At 35.9% G+C, this 20,196-nt stretch overlaps 1 protein-coding gene across 2 annotated transcripts in view; it reads left to right on the forward strand.

Annotated features, from left to right (window-relative positions):
• Positions 1-20,196, forward strand: part of ITPRID1 (ITPR interacting domain containing 1) — a 75,347-nt gene that overhangs the window by 15,586 nt on the left and 39,565 nt on the right. Inside the window, exons 2-3 of one of the 2 annotated variants that reach the window (XM_072412137.1) lie at positions 15,753-15,890; positions 20,150-20,181. In XM_072412137.1, the coding sequence (XP_072268238.1) occupies positions 15,850-15,890; positions 20,150-20,181 (73 nt within the window). In that variant the 5' untranslated portion in view covers positions 15,753-15,849. The remainder of the gene's footprint in view (positions 1-15,752; positions 15,891-20,149; positions 20,182-20,196) is intronic. The other variant, XM_072412138.1, reaches the window with a different exon arrangement.

Genomic DNA, 20,196 nt, shown 5'->3' on the forward strand with positions numbered 1-20,196 from the left:
CTTTTTCAGTTGCTGAATAGCGCGATCGCGTACGATTTCGGATTGCGAATACGAATGCGCGACCGATAATCCGATTCTGCTTGATGAATCAGGGGCGATATCCCCACATATTAATAATGCTAGACCATTTGCAATGACTTTTAAATACCTTTATATATATTATAATATATATTATGCTATCATGGTATATACCTTTATTTCTCATCAAACCTATTTAAGTCTGTCTGCTTCAGTCAGGAAGGAATTTAGCATTTAAACTCACTAGTTCTGTAAAAACGCATATAAAGTTACATTCCATTGTCTCGCAAGTTTGGAAAGGATTTTTTTTCTTGTTAGAGAAAATTGAACCATGCTTTATAATGGTTTTTACCCTTTTTTGCACAGGAAAAAGCTTTAAGGCCCAGTGCTGGTATCTGGTAAGGCTGTGCAATTTTCCCCTTCTTGCTCACCTCACCCTACTGTTGGCTACAAAATATGATGGGGGTAAAAGAGTCTGGGAGATTATTGGTAAAGTAAAGGGTAGACTACACAGTGACCAAGAAACAACCTAATTTTTTTTTCCTGTAATGTAGCACCTAGTACATATAATAAGCTGGTTTGTGCAGGCAATAGGAGTCTGCACTATTATGAAGCCAATGATTGCCAGATTATGCAAAATGTCATACCATTATGCATACTACACTCCAGAATGTCCTGAGGTACATTGGTAGACCCCCAAAAAAAGCTTTGGGCCCCCATGCTTTCATTTTTTATCTCATTTAAGAAAATGAAATTAGAGAAAGATATTGGGCCTGATTTTTAAAGCTCTCCATGGCTGGAGAGGATACACTTTCTTTAGTGAAGCTGAGCCATCCAGCAAACCTGGAATGGATCTGGTCCAGGATTAAAAACATTAGCTAACAAGAAAATCATTCCAAGTTTGCTTGATCTACACTGATGAAAGTGTATCCTCTCTAGTCTTGGAGAGCTTTAATAAATCAGGCCCATTGTTTCAAGCTTTGTAGTGTTCCATCAGACATACTTGTTTATCTGTTTCTTTCTCTCTACAGTGCCATGTGATAAAAGGGGGATGGGATGGAAGGGTACAATATAAGACACATCAAATTTACATGCAAGCCCTTAGAGGCTTCCTTCAAAATTTACAAATTACAAATTTGCTTACCCTTTAACAACTTCAGGCCTCAGTTCAATAGAAAAGTCAAACTGGAAACAAGTTGGAACAATAGCAGCAGGTTAGCTGTAGTAAAAGCTTATGTAGTGCTTTTTTTTACATATCTGTGTAAATAATGTTTCAGTAAGTCTTTGGAAACAACTGGAGCAACAGTGCAGTAAACTGCTGTCCTCGACTTACATGGTTGTTACTTATAAGTCATGTGCTATGGCCCCAGAAGGTTTCAGTATAAAATGTTTGTTCCTGCCCTAGTAATTTTTTAACATAACAATCCAGGCAGCAACATATAGGCAGCATCAGCAAGAAAATTCTAAAAAAAAAAACAGCTATATGAGTATGGCACAGCCATAGTGTAATAATTTTTGGGCCAACATATTTCCAAAGCCCCACAAGCAAAAAGTAGTGGCACCATTTTCCTGATACCTTTAAACAAATTGGTAATGTTGGCAATAAACATTTCATAACAGCTCCCTCTCTTTCATGTGTATTTTAATCACGTGACCATTAAAATAGCCTCTGGTTGTTTGCTTGACAAACTTACAGTTTTTGCTGTGTGCGCTATGTTTACACATGCTCTGTATTTGTGTGTATTACTAGCATGAGTACTCACATGTGCTGTTCAAAGCTAGTATGTTCTGATAATTTACATTTACATCATGTTTTACTCAACTCATCTGTGAGTTAAGCCCCACTAGCAGTTAGTTGAACACCGAACCTTCCAGGAGTACATTCACTAAAAAATGAATAGACTGAGCCACCCCAATGGGTGGTTGTGCAAAGGCCAACTGCAAAACAATTTTTTTTAGTTGCCTGGAGCTGGTCTTTAATGTTTAAATTTCCCCTAAACCCTAACCATATTACTTTCACGACAACTAAACTCAAGAATAAACAATGATTATGCTGCAACTTATAAGAATTTAAAAGTGGTAGCTGCATTTGTTCTTTTTAGGAACATTCTCAGGAAATTCAGAAAACAGCTGATCTTGCTTACTTTAGAACCTTACCTCACTGTATTTTTTTGTGGTATAATGACACTGGCACATGTGGAAACAGCATTAACCTGTGTGAGTCTAGTTTATCCAAAAGATAACACCAGCAGATTATTTGTATACCTGTGAACAGTGGAAAAGGAACAATGTGGCAAAGCGTGAAAAAGAATCTATATACATGAAAATCTGTAAGGAAAACAACTCAAAAACATTTCCTACCCTAGCCTGTGCTGCTCATTTATAATTGTAATAGATAATAAGAATACATTTAGCCACAGACTTCGACTACAGCTTTCTCAAGCCGCTGAAAGTCCAATTAAAAAAGCTAAATCCCATGTGAGAGAATATATAGTTGTACAAATGATTTAGATTAATTTCCATAAAAAGAAGGGAGATGGAAATGCTATTAGCAGCATGCTCCAACAATTCAATCTGCTTTAACATCAAATGTCTCCTAGAGATCCTGGGCAAAGCTGTGGAATGCTAGAAAACTCAAATAGCATGCAGAGTGCCTGCTTTCTCTGATTTTTGTTTTTCATGTTTATTTTACATGTGTCGTATTTTGCCTTGTTCTTGTTTAGCATTGTCTTGTTTTGTAAAATAAATTATACATTTTCCTCTTTCAAAGAAACCAATAGAACTTGTGTCATAGTTATCTGACAGACTGCAATTCCAAGTGAGATAGCAAAACCAAACATCGCTGACACTTTTTAATTTTGATGAATCAATTTCATTTTTTTTTTTATATTTAAAATCCAAACACTTAAAATATTAGTTTTTACACCTTTGTTATAATTGAATGAAGCAAAAACTTTTTTTTGTTATACATAAGAATGTAACAAAGTGTTGCTCAATCAGTGTGACTTGAGCAGGGCCAAAGGAAGGGAAGACAGTAATTATAAACTTCACAGTGTATATGAATAAACAAATTAGGTCTTCACAGCACTTCCCTGTATCCATATAATAATTATCCATATCAGCCACCAGTCACAAACCACACCAGGTTGGTGGGTACTCTGATAAACCATATACATGTCACTCAACCCCAACTGCATGGTCTTGACCTTCCATTAACTCCATGATCACAAAACAGCAGCTGCCTGCATTTTCTATTACTCAACCAGTTCCAAAGAATCGAATGCTCGCCATCTTGGTTTTCTTGGCACTGTCAAGGACAAAATCTCATGAACAGAGGGAAACCGAGATAGAACAAACATATATGACAGCAATTAAATCATGACAGCACCCTTACAATAAAAAATACATTTTGGGCTGGGTGAGCAGGACACTCTACTTTAATGGCTTTGCCTAAAATGGCACCATTTTATCTAAATCAAATGCCTTTAGTTTACTTAAAGCATTTGTTAAAAACATTTATATGCTACCTAAAGCTATTGATAAAACAAGTAATATGAAAATATAAGTAACAGTACAGTACAGTAATTAGGACTTCTGTCAGTTTGTTGTTTATTTTTATTTTTTTACTTTATTCAAAGCAGGACATAAAAGGAGTAAATCCTTTTTAGTCACCAGAACAGGTGTGCTTTTTTGAAGAGTTCCACTCATTTCCCTTTCCCATAGGATTTCCCATTACTTTTTGTATTGGACACAATAGTATCCAATACACTATAACGAAAACTATTCAGTGGAAACAAATCAACAATAAATCTAGCTCCCCGTATATTAAAACAAAAAAGTTTGACTTTTCATACACTTTAAACTCAAGTTAATATGAGTAATATTCTTCTTTTCCATCAACAGTTAGTTGAAGTCTTCATTGTAAAACTAGCTAATGAATAAATTAGGAGTTCCATTAAAAACCCTTTACATTAAACCTAGTCAACAGAAGAAAATATTTTAGATTAGTAAATCTTTACAGAAGATCTATACTAATAGTCTGCTATTGTTGACCTTTTCTTTTGAAAACGGTAGTTACCTGGCTGTAACACTGATTTAATACTATCCGTGCGTCTGAGCCAGAACATGCATTTTATCCTCTGACTTCGTTTGCCACATGCTTCTTTTAGGGTATTGACTCAAGGGGATTGAAGTCAAATAATTCATATGACAACTAGGCAACTAAAACTTTCAGACAGAAGTGTAGACCCCCTAGTTCTTTCAGAACAGACTTGTTGTTTGACAGTATTATTGGTGCAGGGGCAGATATCCAACTTTATATTGTTTAGGAAGATTAAGTGTAATATATAGTAGTATAGAAACATATGTGTTTGTGTTACAGTACATGTGAACGCAGACAAAGTTGACTTTACAAATGACCAGGAACCGATTTCAGCTAAAGCACACATCTTTAAAGATGACAGTTTCCGTTTTCTTATCAAGGTAGGAAGGCATGTGATCTATAGTGTGCAAAGCTCAAAAGGCCATATTTGCTGTCTAACTAACCCCTTGAAATGCGTCTTTTACATTATTGGTGAACCACATTAAAAGCTTAAGATAAATAAAAGAGAGGGTTTCCACAAAAGTCAATTAACATATGAGAAGTTCTTGCATGATTACCTTTTTTTTCTCATGAAAGATCATGAAAAATGAAGAGATCAATCTTGTTTCCAATTTGTTAAAAATATTTCCATGCCAAAAGGATTTCCTGGTTTTGGAAAAATGGAAATGAACCTTATTTAAGATTTAAATGCTACCCAGGCTTGGTTAGTGACATTTACCCTTTAGTGTCCTGCTGACTATAATTTCTGAAGACAGAAAACAGCTAACAAAGTCCAGGTAAATGCTTTTTATTTGTTCATTTTTTTTTTATAATACCTCCTATTTATTAAGTGCTGATGGTGTTAAACATGGTGGTGTTATATGGCTTTATGTACAGTGTCTCAAAAAAACCAAACACTTTGGGGTACATTCCAGGGGGTACATTATATTCCTAATATAAAAAAAAATACTTTGCCATGAATGCTATTTAGCTACTCATTTGGATCAGTTACTGGAATAGTGCAGTGAAATACAGTAGTTACACTAATTTTTTGTCTTCTTTTAATGTTTAATGTTTTGGTTTCAATATACATCCAATTTGTTTTCAGTATGATGTAATAATATTGGGTCATTGCCTAGGGCAAAAGAACTTCAAAATCTCAGTTCTAAATCAGATGCTGGATGGTTAAAGTGGACCCAAACTCACATTAAGTGTTTTATTCAAGGCCAACTTTTGTTTATAGCCAACTAGGCAATAATATTTTTTTAGAATACATAAGGCTTCTTAGATAAACTGTGTCCATCAATTTAATCAAGTTATTCTCCAATACTGAATTAAGCACACTGTGCCTAATTAGATTTTTAGAATTTTTAATAAATATTTATTGAAAAAAAGTGAGCTTCTTTAAAAACAAAGACTGTGTGTGTGTGTGTGCTCATGTGAATCTTCCAGTATGTACAGTATTTTGAAAGGCAATACAGGTAGTCTCCGGGTTACATACAGGATAGGGACTGTAGGTTTGTCCTTAGGTGGAATTTGTATGTAAGTCGGAACAGGTACATTATTTTAATGAATGCAATTAGGACAGATGTTTGTCTCAACATCTTCTGCAAGTCATGCAAACCGCCCCTCCCCCCCTCAAGCCTCTGTCCTGGACACAGCGAGCATGGAAGCCTGTTCGTATCTAGGAGCAGGGAAGCCCCGTTCACATCTAGAATGCGCCCGTATGTTGGATGTCCTTAACCCTGGGACCAGTGTCCAACTAGCATAATTATATGACATGTTGTTTTAATTTAAAGGACTAAGAAAAATTATTAAAAAAGGAATCCAACTAACGCTGCTGGCTCCTAATAATTTATGAAAATTTAAATTCTAGGTTTAGGTTTACTTTAAGCACATTAATAGTGTTTATTTACGCCTGTCATAAAAATGATTTATGCAAAGTTAAGAACTTTATTCATATTTATGTCATCCATTTAAAAAAGACTCAACATTAGTGTTTTATAAGACTGATATAAACTGTCAGATGGCCAATGATTTATGTTAGCACCAAAATGCAATCAACATAGACATGCAAAGTAGTGAAAAACAAGTTACAATTGCAAAAACAGGGAGGAGAATGAACTAGTTTTCCAAAACAATTCTTGTTAGTCAAGTAAAAAACAGATGTCTGTGATCAACTTAAAACCAGTAAGAAAAGGACAGAAAAAACCGGTATCCCTAGACATTATGGACATATAATGAAAGGATACCTTGGACAAACAAGTTACACCTGAAAAGTGAAGACCTTTTGACAGATTTTATAAATAGCAGGCAAAAGAAGCCCCACTGTACTGATATCTAATCTAAGCATGCACAGCATCAAAAAAAAAATAGAAAAAAAAAATAGAATCTCATGAACAACTAATGGAATTGGTGGAAAAATTTAGGCAAACAGTTTAAAACATCATTAATATATTACATTTCTGTACAGAATTACAATTCCTTTGATGGGTTAATATGCCTGATGTCCCACTGTTCTACACAAATTATAAAAAGTCCCTGTCATCAAATAATTAAATACAACAATCTTCTCATAAAACTATATGTGCATTTAGCATATTTTATACATGTATTTACCTGTAAAAGCCTGCCTTGGGTAGACATCCAAAACGAGGGTACTGCTGGGTACTGCCATTTTGGATGTGACTAAGAGCTGTCACTCAAGTGACCCTCTAAATGAATCTTTTTGGCTTTTTACCTGGGTGCTACATAAAAGTTTATGCAGGGAGGGAGTGGTAAGGGAGTCAGGTCAACACAGACTTCTAGAGGTAGAGAGGGCTTTGACAAGACATAAGGGAGCTGTGGAACTGTGACTGTTCCAGAGAAATGTATTTATTAGGGTGTCTTGTTCCTTAGCACTAAATGTGGGCATCTAGCTGAATCAAGATCAGCAATAAGCTTAGTAGTGGGCTTCAGATTGATAACACAAAAAGATACCTGATTCCACACAGGTTTAAGTGTATTAAGTGGTAAAACAGCATTTAGAGTTATAACTGAATTTGTGGAAGGAGGAAGGGTATATCAAAAAGTTTCTTGTACTCCTATACTGCAGTAATATCCCCCAATCTAACAAGGATGGTTGTGGACAACATACCAGTAAAACTGAGCCTTTACGTGTATTTACATGTTACCAGCACAGAAGACAGACCTACTATGTTATAATACAACCAAGCTAACCTTGAAATGTTAGCAATATATTTTTTAGAAAACCAATGCAAAATAGAGTCTACCGGTTCAACATATAATTATTAGTTAATTAGCACTGTATGTTACACATAATTGACTTACCTTAGTATATAAACAAATATTGTTCCAGACATAGTCAAACCTAGTTGGCTTAACCACCTAGCTGTTAAACCCGACCTTCGTACGGGCAAAAAAAAATGGCTAGGATGGTTAAGCCCGTATTTTTGTCACATCCTTACCTCCATGGTCCCGCTGTGCACATCCAGCGTCGTTTTCCTGTTCCAGCGTCGTTTTCCTATTCCAGCATCGTTTTCCTATTCCAGCGTTGTCCTCCGTCCATCGTCGTCCGTCGATCTCCCTCTCCAGCGTCGGGTGCCAGCGGGACCGGTAAGATGCCGGCCGGTATCTTGTGTTCCGCCGCCCGGCATCTTGTGTTCCGCCACCCGGCCGGCGGAACACAAGATACCGGCCGGCATCTTACCTGGTCCCGCTGATCGTCCACGTCCTTCTTCGTCCAGCGCCGGATGATCTGTGAAACGAGAAGCCGTCCGGCAGAGAAAAAAAACCGGAAGGCTTCTGCGTGCGTGATGACGTCGGTGCGTGTGTGGGAAATTCAAATAGAAACTCATTCATTCATTTTGTATTGGATTCAATACAAACTCCTGTATTCAATCCAATACAAAATAATTCAAATAAATACAAAGTTTGTAATTGGTAAATTCAAACTGTCATTTTGTATTGGATTGAATACAAACTCCCATATCCAATCCAATACAAAAAATAAAAAAAAATAAAATAAAAGTAAATAACTTGGAAATTCAAATTTATATTTTGTATTTGATTGGATACAAACTTGCGTATCCAATCCAATACAAAATAATATAAAATTAATACAAAGTACATAACTGGTAAATTCAAACGGTCATTTTGTATTGGATTGAATACAAACTCCCATATCCAATCCAATACAAAAAATAAAAAAAAATAAAATAAAAGTAAATAACTTGCTAATTCAAATTCTTATTTTGTATTGGATTGGATACAAACTCCCGTATCCAATCAAATACAAAATAATTCAAAACAAACCCCAATAAATACAGAATCAAAGTTTTAAAAATTGCCAGTTATTCCCTGGATGGCTAGTGTGTAACACTGTGTCTTATCTTACCTTTGCTGATCTTCGCCTAATTTCCTTTAATTTTATTAAAAGTATTTTTTTTTTTACATGATTGTGTGTTTCAAACATTTTTTATATTCATAATATCTACTAGAACCCTTGTTCGGACATATTTCTGTAAGTTACAGGTCTACAATTTAAAAAAAAAATTTCATGAAAAACAGTGGATCACTTTTGGTACAGAAATCTAGACCTACCAGGTGAGTAATCAGTATCAGTAAGTTCTCCCCACATAGTTCCTAAATCTGTTGTTCTCCTGCTGCACTATATATGATATAAAGTATATACAATATTAAACAGGCAGAGAGGAAACCTATGCAGAGATATGCATAGAGGTCTTCCAACAGGTATAGAAACTGCCATCACCTGCCCAAAATATTGTTAAGAACTTTGGATGGCTTAAATGCTTTGTGGGGAAGTCAATGTAAGAGATGACTTCAATTAGAAGGGCTTAAAGCAGTTGTCTCATCTTGAATGACCTAAAGTCTACCTATTCTTGAATTCCCTGGGCCCCACAACTATGCACACAGCTATGAAAAAGTGGTGCATGAACAAGTAGTCTATTTTATGCTTCTCCATAAAAACGGCAAAAATTGGTAATCGAATCATGAAGAAACTGACCAGCCTACTGTTTAAGCACTTATTGTTTTATAGGAAAAATAGTGTACATTCAACTACAGAAATAGGTAATTTGGAAGAAAGTATGTTGTATATTTACCTTATGTCTTAAGAGCCAGCTAAAGTTAGCGTACCTACGTTTAAGGGATTAAAAAAAGCCAATTGAAAGGGACGCTTTTTCGTTCAAAGACATTGAAGGTTGTAATGTTTTGATGATATCTGAGAAAAGCCAATAAAAATAACATTACTATTGGCTTGTAAGTGGGAATAATAGGAAAACAAACTTGTGCGTAAGAAAGGTTAACATAATTTAAAAATGTACACTTAACTATGAGGAGGGGAAGGGCAGGGGAAGGAAAGAATGAGAGAGATAGACACAACAAAAGTCCTCACTGAGAAGTTTTCTTCCTATAACTACAGGTATCAATTTTAAAAGGTTAGGTTTTATTTATAACCTAGGTTAGGTTTTAAAAAATACACATATTATAGTGTGAACTGCATTTTAGGTACACAAATCTCTGAAACAAGTAGTTCAAACTAACACTTCTGTCATAACGTGTGACACAGGGTTCACCGTCTCCTAGAAAAAAAAATTCATCAGATAACAATCTTCCTCAGTAAAAACAGTTATATTGTTCTTGTGAACTCCAGCTAAAGTTAATTTAGAGCTGCTGATACAGAGAACGCATATAAAGGTCAAAGGAGGGGCAAGTTACACAGAGGTTTATTGTAGCTACATAACACCAATTGCTGCTTTTTAGAAGTATTGGATGGTACATATTTAGGTTCCTTTATATACATATACTAGAAATTTCAAGGATGTGTTGTATTAACTCTATGGGAGAAGTACAAATGGTATCTTAGCAGGCTTTAATGAAAAGCTTTATGATGCTTTATTGGAAATCAGTGCCATGTAAGGGTATTAGGTATATTAAGAGCAATATTTTCTATGTTGTGTTTTTATTGTGTTTTGTTTCTAAAACTGAATGCTTTTGAAGAGTATTTTAAACTGCATGGTACAAGAGGCCCAGACTTAAGTGTCTTTGCTTATCCACAATCCTTACCATTTTTGATTGAATCTGGTTAGATTTATTTTATATTTTGTTTTTAAATATTACTCAATAATTACTAATGAAAATTCATCATAAAATTTTGCTAGCTTGTCTTATTCCTTGAATTACATTGAATTCCTTGATATCAAACACTTGATTGGAAACATTGTCTAGAGACTAGCCCCCTCTAAATTTTCAAACATCCACGGACTATTAATTGAAATATGTCCCTATTTTCATTGATTGACCAATACAATAAAAAACGCTAGTACATAACATTTGATTGAATGCATCTTTTTTGTCTGACCATGCTATGTATTTGTACAGTAGTTTGTTCAGAAATACATTTTTAATTGATACTACTTTTGTTCCTTACAAACTAAAAAAAAAATCTTATTGCAGGAGATTGAAATTTAGATGAAATGTCACTGAAAACAATTTTACCTGATAATTAGTGGAATAATTAGTGAAAGTAGAAAGAGAACAAACTTGCACAAACAGCGCTGTTAAGTTCTATGGAGAGGGGAGAGAGAGTACGAGCAATTGGCAACCTGCTGCACCTTTCTCCATAGAAAATACTAGTTGCAGTGGCTGCTTAGTTACTCACCAAACCAAAGAATCAGAACATGAAGACCTTTTTAACCAAACTCAATAGAGAATTAGTTGAGGGCAAAGAAAAAAAGTTTGGAAGAGACAGACAAGCATTCGAGAATGGGTGGGCCTGAAAACATTCACAGTTACGCACAAGAAACCTCCATGGGAGGAGGAACTAGAGTCAGACAATTCATCACTGTATGCAGATACATCTTTTAGTTCACATTCCAATCTTGGACGCAAGGGCACTAAAAGATCCAAACCATATGACACTAAATTCACAACTAGAAAATATCTATTTCACCATATACATATTCAGTTCACAAGAGGGAGAAGTAGGCAAAACTCTTCCCCCCAATTCAGAACACATAGATAGAGGGGCACATGATAATACAGAAGGGGAAGAACATTTAAGGGCAGTGGCTAACTTTTTTAGGTCCACCAAAATCATTAAAATAAACATCATTAGTCAAAAGGTATATGATTTTTTGAATGTTAAACATCCAAGACTGCCCACTTTCTATAGTTTACCTAAGATTCACAAGAATATGTCCCTGGGATAGCCTATAGTGTCAGGGAATGGATGTATTTCTGAAAACGACAGCGAACTGGTAGATAACTAACTAGGAGAACATTTTTATGGCATCCCGTTGTATTTTAAGGATACCTTAGATGTATTATAAGTGATTGCAAATTTAAAATTTCCTAATAATTCAAGATAAGTTGCTATAGATATAGAAAGTCTATATTTATGCATTCCACATGATATTGGTTTGAAAGTTGTTTCATCAATGAACTTTTGCGATACATGTATTTGGGTTTAATGACAAAACTTACCTCCAGGTACAGGGAGTGGCAAAGGGGACGAAATGCGCCCCCATATTTGCCAACCTGTACCTGGGGGGATGGGAACGTAAACTTTTCAGCAATGAGTTCCTTGATTTATACCTTTGCCATATTCTTTTATTGCGAAGGTATATAGACGATATCCTCATTGTCTGGACAGGGTGTGAGAATGAACTTTTGGAATTTTTTGAAATAATGCAACAGAATTTATTTAATTTGAAATCTACCATGTTACACAGTAATACCAACATTACCTTTTTGGATATGGAATTAAAACTTACTAATAAGGGTGAAATTGAAGCTAAAGTTTATAGAAAACCAATGGCTGATAATACCATCCTATCAGCGAAGAGTGCTCACCCTCTAACGTTGAAAAAAAGCATACCATACTCGCAATATATGAGGATTAAACCCAACTGGACAAATCTTATCGATTTTGAATCTCAGGCAAAAGAATTGAGAGACAGGTTGTAAAAAGAAGCTACAGCCGTAAATTATTGAAAAAATCATATAACAAAGGTAAAGGTCTAAACAGGGATGAAATATTTTTTGGCCAAGGAAGAAAGAAGAGAGAACATCCTATATCAAGAATTATTATGAAATACACGCAAGAGCATGATGAATTTTAAAGAATTTACAAAACATATAGGCCTATTTTACTGGAAGACCCCAATATAGAAAAAGCATTGGAAAACTACCATCAATAATGTGTCGGAGAGCTCCCTCTCTGAGGGACAATTTAGTAAGGAGTCACTTCTCAACTCAAAAGGGTCAATCCACTATATTGAAAGGTACTAGACCATGTGGCAAATGCAGGGAATGAAACTGGATCTATGATCAACTTGACAAAAAAATTGATTAACCCAATAGGGTGAACTTTAAGGGTTGTGATCCAGTGACATGCGAGACAAAGGACGTGATTTATTTAGCGACCTGTAGCTGTCAATGTTACTATGTGGGTAAAACAAAACAAAAGGTTTAGAAAGTGAGTTTATGAACATCTACACAATATAAAAAATATAAAGATAACAAGATTTCTGAGCCATCATATGGGACTAAAGCATAACTTCAATGCTGAAGAAGATAATTTTTTGGCGTTGGATAGAATTAAAGTAGACTCCAGAGGTGGCGATAGAGATAAGTAGTTAATACAAAAAGACAGCAAATGGATTTATACCTGAAAGCCACCTGCTATCCTGGATTAAACAAAATAATAAACTTTAAATAATTTCTTTAATAACTGTTTACCAAATAATTATTGGAGAGAGAAATTAGAGGGCAGGAAAAGATTTTCGGTGTGTAGTACATCAATGTATAATACCAAATTACTTTTTAAACTGTAATTGCGTGAGAATCTGTATATTTGTATATGCACCTGCTTTATCTAAATGGGGTTTAGATATATGTAGTCAATGTTTGGGATAGGTCTGTTTCAATGTTCATGGTCATGGTCATGTAGGTATTGCAATCATGGATCCCTCTGTAAACTAGGAGGTGAAACGGCAATCTTGTAACTGCCAGGCTATTTTCGTATGTATGTATCATATTCATGCAAGTTACAGGCAGTGGAATCACCCACTTCCGGTCTGAGAACCAGAAACCCACACCTAGAAGTGCGACTGCGCTTTCTTAATGAGAGAGATGGTGTCCCCAACCAGCTATTTAAGTAGGATCTTTACCATAGGCAAAGTTATCAGACAGGAAGCAGTGAGAGAGTGACCAGAGTAGGACAAATAAATTAAAGGACAAAAAGGTAAGCCTCTCAAAGGAGAGTTTATATATATCTGTTTTGCAAAAAGGAGTATAACATATCACTATTATTTAGCAAATTGGGCACCGATTATAATCGCTTGAAGAAAGAGGTGATGATTTGTGCCCTTTTTATTATCTACGTTCTGCAGGAAAAGTATTTTTCAGTTGTGGAATTACTATTTGGGACATGCAGTAAACAAATATGGTGTATGTAAGTCAGATATATTTTTGATTTGTGGAATGGTGACAACAATCACTACTAATTGTTTCCTTTTGATAGGTGCTTTATTTTGTTCTAAATTTGAAGACAATACTACTAAAGGTGATATCTGATTTTTTGACTATATACACACGTCACACTTAACCGCATAAGAAAGTCTGTGCTATGGATTTTAACAATGTTGCTTTTCAACATCAATGCTTCAATGACAGAATACCAATCTAATCATCATCCACTATCTGAATCAGTAGGTGCTATACATTTTTTATATCCAAGACATCTATGTTTGCATGCTTATATAAAAAAATAATATATGTATTTTCTTTTATTCATTTGGATATTCTTTTTGCTATGAAATATAGACACATAGATGCAGTACTAATAACGCTTTGACCTTCTGATGAAGCCTACTGGTGAAATGCATTAAGGACTGTAAAAGTTATTGTGTAACAATACAAATCATGTGATTGTTGAATTGTAATTTCTTGCATTTTGCAAGCATTTTTGTAATATGTTTTTTAATATATTATATTATAAATTGCAATGAAACGTTTTTAACATATATTGTGTTGTCAGTGTTGATAAATAGCAACATTAAAACCCATGTGAATCTTCCCTGTTGGGGGATGAAAACCCTTTGATAAAAGTAGAAAGAGAACACACATGAGTGCACACACAGCGCTTTTAGGTTCTATGGAGAGGGGAGAGAGAGTACAAGCAACTGGCACCCTGCTGCACCTTTCTCCGCAGAATATTCTAGTGGCAGTGGCTGCTTAGTTATTCATAGATCTGTCAGGGTAGATCAACAAAAGACACTGCTAGACATCCCCCAAGATGATCACAACCATTCATCACATGCAACAATCATCTAGTGTATCTAGACTGGTCTTAAAGTTTTATTCCAACCTTACCTTTAGCCCTGCACTATTGTACAACCTCCTATTCAGCACAAAAATTACATATTCTGATATTATTGCTTATTGTAAGATAACTTCCTGTCTGGAGGATGTACAGCTTCTTCTAGGCCTTTCCTCCCCAGCCTTTAGTGTGCCTGACCTGTGTCGTTAGTTCACTGAGTTTAGGTTCTTTCAATAATGGAGGCTTAACATCACATTTTTTTCTGTAACTGAAGGTGATCTGTGTGCAAATGCAGTCTGCAGAGCAGTCTACTTCCCAAAACTACACACACCCATCAAGTCATTTTAGTATTTGCATGACTTCTTACAGAAGCCTGCCAACTGCTTGCATTGGGACTGACAGTTCTTGAGAGGAGAATCGAAGCATGGTGCTGAAGAATGAAGCTATGTACAGTACCCAGCTGGTCCCTTCCACTAGCCCCCATTGCATTGCATATCAATTAATCTCTTTTCAGGTTTGTTGCGGCACCAACTAACATGAAGTCATAAAACAAGCCTGTGTTTTAAATAAACAAAGCTGCATTGCAACTTTGTAGCAGTTTTAAGATCTGTACTCAAGGGCTTTTGGCTTGTGTAAGTGGCATCAGTTTGTGATGCTTTTGAGATTGTGAATCCATTGATAACCAATTTTGATCCTGCATTAAGCTAAGCAGATTTTGTATTCCCATAGACCTGGAGTGGAATGCAATACAATACTAATTAGTATTACAATTATAAGTCACAATGTGCCCATAGAATGTATTGGTTGTTACATAATAAAATTAGAAGTGTGCATGTTAAAGCATTGGCAGCTAAAATTATGATGTGTCATTTTTTAGATTACCTCGGCATTTGAAGTGGCTAAGTATGTGTTAACTGCGAAAGTTACAGAAATGTGTAATTTATTATTTGGTTTATGCCACCATTATGGCATTTTGTGACCTTGGTTTGCAGTCACCTTGCAGAGATGATATGTCCAATATCCAGCATACGCAGGGGTTACATTGTCACCACTGGCTGTCTTTGGCACCGAATGCGCTAAAACAAACAGGGCTTTGCATGTCTCTTCTATCAGTTAGCGTTATGTCCTGTTGATTTTTTGTTTTTTTTAAGTTTCGTTTAAAGACTTTCAGTAGTTTCAAACATCACAAGGTGCCTACACTTCAGCACAGTTGTTGCCTTAGGATATTTTAGGCTAAGTCTAGTGAAGTCTAATGTCCAGCTGAGGTATTTAACTAATGTGCTGCCAATGCTTTTTCATTCTGTGCAGGATTATAGCATGACATGGCTTCAGGGTCCATTTGTCATGGGTTAGAACAACTGCTTGGGATCAAGAGTAAAGAATTCCTACCTAATTTTGCAAAATTATGGACATTGTTGAACTCAACTGCACAGGAGAAACAAAGAGGTAAATAAAAACATTTTATTTGTGTTGTTATATTATTCCCTCATTTAAAAGAAGTTTATGCAGGTATAGAAACCAATTTGTCTACGTATATAATATTGCATAGTATGCATAATCTATAAAGAAATCTAGTTGCAAAGAATAATACCTTCACTTTTAAACCAGTGTTATTTGATTAAGATTTTACCATATTAGTCCCAATGTCTCTAAAATTTAGCCTAATGAAAGAGGTCTCAGAGCAGGCGGTAACAATGCGGGATTTTTTTTAGATAAATTTAAGCTTTTACTTTTCACAATAATGAGCACTTACTATGCAAATCTATGTATTAAAAAAGGCACTCCTTGATTGATATATCAATATATAAATATTCTGCCCTGGAACATTTTATTGACTTCTTATATAACATATAATGAATATTATAACATGAAGCATAAAAAACATTGGTAACAAGGGCACATTACCCCATATAGCAATAGAACAAAAAGGTGTTTATATAGAACCATGGAGTCCATGAACAGACCTAGATGATTTTTTAGTATCTGGAATATCTACTAGTGTATAATGGTATCCTACTTTCTTTATTACAAAGAAAATTAAAATTGTCTGAACTTGAAATTAAAACAAAAGCTTAAGATATTCACTGTATTGCAACAACAATAACTATACACAACACAGTTTGCACATTATGAACTTGCAGATGCTTTGGTCATCTTTTACTAATTTTGTGATCAGTTACTAATAGGTGATGTTTTAATAATACAATTAACCACTGTCTGCTGCTCTCTTACTTTTCATAATTCCTTACTATTATTATTATTATTATTATTATTATTATTATTAAAAAACCACAAACCTGCTGCATATGTAACCACATCTATGTCCAGGCCCCATGTGCCAGTACCCAGCCTCCAGGAAAATTTTGTTAACATACGCCAGATGCAGCCAGGCAACACTACTGAGTTACTAAAGTAATCCCCTTTATTAAGGGACAATGACAACTAAATGACAACTAAACATTATTATGCCAAACATGCCTCGAGGGAGGGAAGGTGGTAAAGGAACCCATCAAACGCTGGCACAATTTCCTCTCTGAGGAGTTACTCCTACTCAGAATTTCACGTGAGAACCCTCCTACTGATATCCTACAATATCCAATCAGGTAAAGACCTATGCCCTTTGCTATTTATTTTTATTATATATATAGTGCTGAAGTAAAAAAGAGGTTCAAAGAGGTAATGGTTTAAAAATCCCTTTTAATTTATCCTGACCTGAAAATAGACTAAAATTAGTTGTTCATCTTGTTTCTTTGCACTTTTTAAGGAACTGTACATGGAGACCACCTTCATTTGGGAGTATGTAATGTGTGTACATGTATGTGATGGAAATAAACAAATTTCTTTGTAATATAATGTTTGCTCCCTAATGATAGATGAAAAAAAGACACAATCTTTTAACCTGTGCAGCACCTTGCATAAATGGTAACTAATACCATTAAAACAGTAGAAATGCTTTGCACATGCATTACCATCTACTAAAGCTTGGTAAAATTTATTGGTGTGAATAGGTAAACAGCTAACTAAAAAAATTAAATATGATAGTAAAGAGCTTTTGCCATCAAAAACATGGGATCCTACTCAGGCAATGTTCTAGAAGGTCCTCACTAAATACATGTGTTGACTTTAGCTGTAGCAATATAGTTTAAGTAAGGCTGTGTTTGAATAGTTAAAGAGGAACTAAACTGAAAACTGGCCAAAAAAATGCACCTACTATCATTCCCTCAGGGCAGTCTGATCTATCCGGGGGTGTCTTGCATCAGGTCCCGCGTTGTCCCGACATCCGTCCCGGGCTCCGGGCACTGCCATCTTCGTCTCTTCTTCCCGGTCATTCATCCTACATTACCCGACCCAAGCGCAAGATCAGGTGAAGTAGGATGAAAAAAAAATTGTCGCTCTCACTGCACATGCGTGATGCGAGATGCGCAGAAGGAGCACCCAAGAGTCTCCTGAGATGCCTTACATAGGTAGCCCGGGAGGCTTTGTGCTCCCGTTCATTCCCGATCACCTAGGCAGTCGAGAAGCAGGGGGAGGTGCTGCACCCTTTTTTTTTTTTTAAAAAAAAAAGGGTGTTGCATTAAAAAAAAAAACAGAATTTTTACTTTACATAAAAGGGTAGTGTACCCTTTTATGTAAAGTGACATTTCTGAGTTTAGGTATGCTTTAAGTAACAGCAACTCACCAACAAGGCAGTTTCAAACTAATTACAAGGTAATTTCCAGTACTAAGTAATACAGCAAAGTCTGGTTGGCTTACATTAATACTCTTCTTATAGTCTTAACACTTATGGGCAAGGGTTACAGAAGGCTAGTACAAAGACATATCTGTATTACTCAGAGAAAAAATATGGTATAATTAAAAAAAGAGCTAAACCCTAAAAAATATTATTCTATCTGCATACACAATATATCTGTCTAAACTACTCCCCATCACTGTTGCATTTGTACTTGTGTTCATGGTTTACTACAGGGGCCGGCAAACTCTGGCCTTTAGGCCAGATACGTTCTAGCCAGTAATTCGTTCCAGCCTAACGCCCCTTGGTGATCCGACCTAATGCCGTCCGGCAACCACCGGAGCTCTGGTGCTGCCCCCTTGAAGTTGCTCTCCTATTTACTGCAGCCGACGCTGATACTTCCGCCAGCGCGTTAAATAGGGAAAGCTCCCTGAAGGTTAATCCCTCTCCTCCGCAATGCATACGGAGGAGAGGGCTTTCATCTCAGAGGGTGTTCCCTAGTAGTGGTTGGAGCCATTAGGGCGGGTCTGGCCTAGTGTGCTCCCGCCCACCCCATAAATGGCCATAAAACTTTGCCGACCCCTGGTTTACTAAGTACTTAGTACTTACAATTGCAGTGACTTCCTTGAAAATCTGGCTTCCAGCTTTTATGTATATATTGTTTGCAGAATACATACACATAAATACAAGAACAAACTACATACTGCTTGCATTGTACTTTTATTGTGACTGTGAAATTACCTTGTTATTTATCCTTACTTCCGTATTTGTATTTCTTACAAATTCTTTACCACTAATGCAGAATCATTTACTGGAAATGGCGTACCTGCTATCCTAATTCTGGGAAATTTATTGTGAGGGAAGTAACCAAGGCGGTTTCATTGTGTAAAATCTAATAAGTTTAGACTTGACTTGAAATGTACAGCTTTTAAAGAAGTGAGCCTTGGAGGCTGGGGGCTTAGTAAATTTAGGTTTGACTCCAGCTTTACCCTAATTTGTGTACACACTTGTATGTCCTTTCCTAAGCTGAAACTGATTGGTCCTATTTGCTTTAACACTGTGACTTCCACACAACACAAAATGCAGAAAATATGCTTAACCCACGTTATTTTCTGTCTGATAGACTAACAGGATCAACCAGCCTAATCTTACGCATCTGTGTTATCCTGGCCCCATCCTCAATTTAGCTATTTGTTTATACCCCCTCATTTAGTCTCAGCTTATAAGGAGGCGTATGAATCCTGTCCTTCCCAAAGAATGCACTGATACAGTGTGTGAGAGGCAGTTTTATGAGCTTAGAAATCCTCTATACTTGTTGAAGTTTACTATTTTGCTGTCATTGTGTTCATCTTATTCATACTTCTGCTAAACTTACACTCAGCACACAAAGCTGTGATTATATGACCACAGAAATAATTATTAAAAATCTGATTGTTTCCAGTGACAGATGGTGAGAGATAAGCAATCAAGCACTTTGCACACAGCACTCTTTCTCTTCTATGGAGGGGGGGGGGACTAATTAGCAGCACCCTGCTGTGCCCCTCTACATTGACATGCCTATTGGCATTTCCAGAACAGACATTAATTGATTGGCTGTGGCAGATCAATGAACAATGCCAGGCAACCGCAGTACACATGTTAGATTTTTGCAAGAGTAAGACCGTTCATCTTGGACAGCTATTATCTGACATGTGTATGCAGCCTTGTAAGCAGGAGCCTTGGGAGCAGCAACTGTTTAAGGTGTTCTTTATTTATCATTATATACTTATTCTTTATTGTTATTGTTCATATGGTATGGCTGGCATTACCACTGAGAACCATTGTGCTGTATTAATTAATATTTTATTATGTCATAAAAGTTTATCACATAAGCCAAAAAATAGCAATATTGTCAATTTCTCTTTAACAGGCATAGCAAACATGTTAAACCAGTTGTAACATAAATCTAATCAAACTGAACTTTTTGTGTTTGCAGCTTATCTGGAACACAGTGCATGAAGCAGACAGGTAAGATAACATAAA

The sequence above is a fragment of the Pyxicephalus adspersus genome, chromosome 5, assembly GCF_032062135.1.
Source record: "Pyxicephalus adspersus chromosome 5, UCB_Pads_2.0, whole genome shotgun sequence".
In the NCBI taxonomy this organism is placed as follows: domain Eukaryota; kingdom Metazoa; phylum Chordata; class Amphibia; order Anura; family Pyxicephalidae; genus Pyxicephalus; species Pyxicephalus adspersus.